At 35.4% G+C, this 3,559-nt stretch overlaps 1 protein-coding gene across 1 annotated transcript; it reads left to right on the top strand.

The window, feature by feature from the left end:
• Positions 1–979: 979 nt before the first annotated feature.
• On the top strand, positions 980–3,027 carry GCK72_022195 (uncharacterized protein; the record flags this gene model as incomplete). Its single annotated transcript, XM_003106927.2, has 7 exons — positions 980–1,059; positions 1,657–1,851; positions 1,902–2,084; positions 2,132–2,264; positions 2,314–2,436; positions 2,488–2,760; positions 2,893–3,027. The coding sequence occupies 7 exons, from the start codon at positions 980–982 to the stop codon at positions 3,025–3,027; spliced, it is 1,122 nt and encodes a 373-aa protein (XP_003106975.2).
• Between the last annotated feature and the right edge of the window lie 532 nt (positions 3,028–3,559).

Below are 3,559 nucleotides of genomic sequence, written 5' to 3'. Positions count from 1 at the left end.
ATGAATAGGACTAACAACTACTATAAGGACTCTATTACTCCAAACTTTTCTGTCAAGACTTGATCTGTTCCGGTGACAATATTTTGATGATTTGAACATTCTAAATCCAAATGTCCTACCTAAAAATTTGTTATTAGCACTCTTGCTCTCATTTCCTGTTTTTCATCAGATAATAATCATAAACCAATGTAGTGATTCAAAATGAAAAATAGGTTCCTTTTTTCAAAATTCTGCACTCTTGTTTTCCTTAAGCATTTTCTCCTTTTTTCCTTCCTTTCTAAGTTCATAACCGGCAACACAGCATTTCTAGCTGAAACAACATTCCTGTTTTTGAGAACGTGCCCTTTCATTTTTTGACCACCTATACTTGAACTTTATTTAAAATTTCAATTCCAATTTTTCGAAAAAATTCCATATTCTTCTCCGTCTTCTTTTTCAAAAATAGTGATGTAGACTTCCTTATTCTTCCCCTTTTCCACCTACCACACATGACAAATCATTGATTCTAGCACGCAATCTCCAATACTCCATTTTCTCCAAATAATTTCGAACCCGCCCTTGCAAAGAAGTCGAAAATCTTTTTTTTCTTTTCTCGGTCCCTCCCTCAGCCGGAAATAGTTTGCTCACTTCCTTTTCCTCCTTGATTCAAATATCCTCTTCAGTTTTTTTGATGTGATGTTCAGTTTTTCATCAAGTCCTTAATATCCAATATCCGTTATAAAAATTGTGAACGTTAAGGTCGAGCACTTCAAACTGTATTCCGCTTGTCATGCAGACTGACGATTCTTGGAAACGAAATGTCTCATTTTTCACTCTGCAAGCACTATTGTATGGTTTTTTTGTCATCCAACTCAAAATCAACAAAACACAGAAAATATATTCAAACACCGACTACATGTCACCTAAATCTCAAAAGTGTCTTTTCAGCACCTCAGCAAATCGTCGGGATGATTTCATAGCAGTTTCAATATGGACAATCATGCTTCTTTACGCACTTATCTCAAACATGCTCATTTTAGCCGGAATTGCTCGTAGTGCAACTATGAGATCAGCAACAAGGTGAGTCTCCTTATGACTAGAGGATATTTTATGTTGTAACAGGTGAAATTGATAAACATAAAACCCATTTGTGACCCTCCCGCGGTTTTACAAAAGAAAAAATGAAAATCTGCTGAAATGTTTTACATTGAGGGATATCACAGTACAAATGAATAATGTGTTGCTCAATAAAGTTTCACAATTTAAGTAATCTATAGAACGAACAGTTTTCCAGTTTTGTCAATACAAAACTTGAAACAAATAAAAAAAAAACAATTTATGACCAAACCATACCTTTAAAAAACATAACCCATGTTAAGAACAGTTCCCTTTTACATTCACCATATTATTACATTTATCCTAAAATTTTAACTTTATTGTCAGTTGAGATAAAATTTGAATATTGTGTCAACTATATACGTGCAAAAAAAGTACTTTAACATAACCTCTTGCCTTCCAATAATCCTCCACTTTGAGTTATGTAAGTGCAGTCAGAAAGGACCAGAATATCTTATGAGGATTATGAGCACGAAAAATGACTCAACTAGAATTGTTGGCTTTTTTTAGTGAAAAAACGTGAAAATTCAGACTCTGGTAATAACCGAATATTCCTTTCAGTTACTGGTTTATCATATCAATCGCAATATGTGACATTCTTATGACAATAATCTCATTGGGCCATTTGGTTCCTGCCACTGCTTTCCATGAGCAATATGTACAATTCAAGTCAGTCCGCAACATTATTATGATTTTCTTCTACGACTTGTTTTGGTATACTGGTGTCGTGCAGTTGGGTTTGATGGCGGGGAATAGGTAATGAGTTCTGAGTTACTCAAATATTCTTTTCACCGTTTTTCTTCCAGATTTGTTTCTATTGTGTACCCTATGGAGTACAAGCACATTTTCTCCCGGACTAGGTCGATATATCTTATTCTTTTCGGATATTTCCTTGGCTTCCTGGTGTCATTACCCACTTTATTTGATTGCTGTCATACTTTATGGGATTCCAATTATTATATCACAGTCTATGAAAAACCAGAGACGTTGTAAGTCGTGAATGGGCACTTTAAGAATTGAAGGTGAACATTTTCAGATACAAATATGTTGATATGGCTGTCAATAGTATTTCCTTGTGTATGATGATAATATCTTATGCAGTTATTATTTACAAAGTGAGAGAAAGTGGACGAGCGATGGCAAAATACCAACTAACGATACGAACAAGGGTATAGAAACATTTTCAAAGAAAAAAATACTATATAAAATTTTTTGCAGCAACAAAACGCTCTAGTAAACGGTGTATCATTGTCATGTCAAATGAGTGAATGTGGAAGGACATCTTCCGTCAGACCTCCCCGAAGTCAAGTCAGCAAAAAAGAGATGAGGCTTTTCATCCAGGTACTTTGCATAGTGTTTCCTGACTTAACTGTTTTTTTTTTCAAATTCCAGTTCTTCGTTGTCTCACTAGTATTCTTATTAACATGGACGACTTGGCAGTGGCTACCATACATGTCGGAATCAAAATGGGCCTATTTTGTCATGACGTCCTTATTTTTCATAAACAATTCGGTTAACCCAACGGTTTACATCATTTTCAATACACAACTACGACGGGAGCTTCATTATTTGATATGCCGACATCATGTGATCTCTACTGCTCAAAACAAACGGAAACAAACTTTATTCGGACGTGGGATTGCGGCTGCCAACAAAAATGAAGTGGTAAGCAACACGTTCACTAGTATGAAAACTGTGAAAATATTCAACATTTTATATTTTATCCGAACTTTTCGGTAGTAGACGCTAGGCTAGTAAAATTTTGTCATCTTGAATACGACACCAAATATTTTTAAGGACTTCCAAAACAATACTCGAGATGATGCCACAAAATCATTAGTGGACCAGGCAGCCAGTTCACAATCATCTCAATCTCATGCAACAATCGACGAACATGTAAGGCACCAGCTTCTTATCAAGGTCAGATTTTAACCAGACATTTTCAAAATTCCAGGAAATTCTTTATGTTTGATCTAGGAGTTACTATCAGTAAGTTTCAAAAAGTTTTCCGTTGCCTGCTAGCGTATTTTCTGTTAACTTTTTGAGTGTGACATCTACTGTAACATTCATTGCTATCTTCTTACTTTTGCGCGAGCGAGCCATTTTCAACTGTTTCTAAAAACGTGTGTATAGCTACTGTACTGTTATCTATTCTTTTGCAAGAGTGGCTTGAGTTTGCAGTTTGCAGTTCACTAAAAATTTGCAGTTCATGGGTCTGTTATAAAATGGTATGAGAAGTAACTTGTCATTGACAGTGGAGTTTTGTCAGTGTACTTGGAACTGTTACCAAATTTTTGTTAGTGTCAATTTTCGCAGAAACGAAATTTTGGTCAGTCTACCTGTCCCTGAAACGAAATTTCGGTCAGTGTACCTGTCGCTGAAACGAAATTTTGGTCAGTGTACCTGTCACTAAATTTCACTTTTAGTTACTAGAATCTGATACCATTTTACGTCAGAACCATAG

This window comes from Caenorhabditis remanei, chromosome X (genome assembly GCF_010183535.1).
Source record: "Caenorhabditis remanei strain PX506 chromosome X, whole genome shotgun sequence".
In the NCBI taxonomy this organism is placed as follows: Eukaryota; Metazoa; Nematoda; class Chromadorea; order Rhabditida; family Rhabditidae; genus Caenorhabditis; species Caenorhabditis remanei.
The sequence above is the reverse complement of the archived record's forward strand: the minus strand, read 5'-3'. Positions and strand labels throughout refer to the sequence as shown.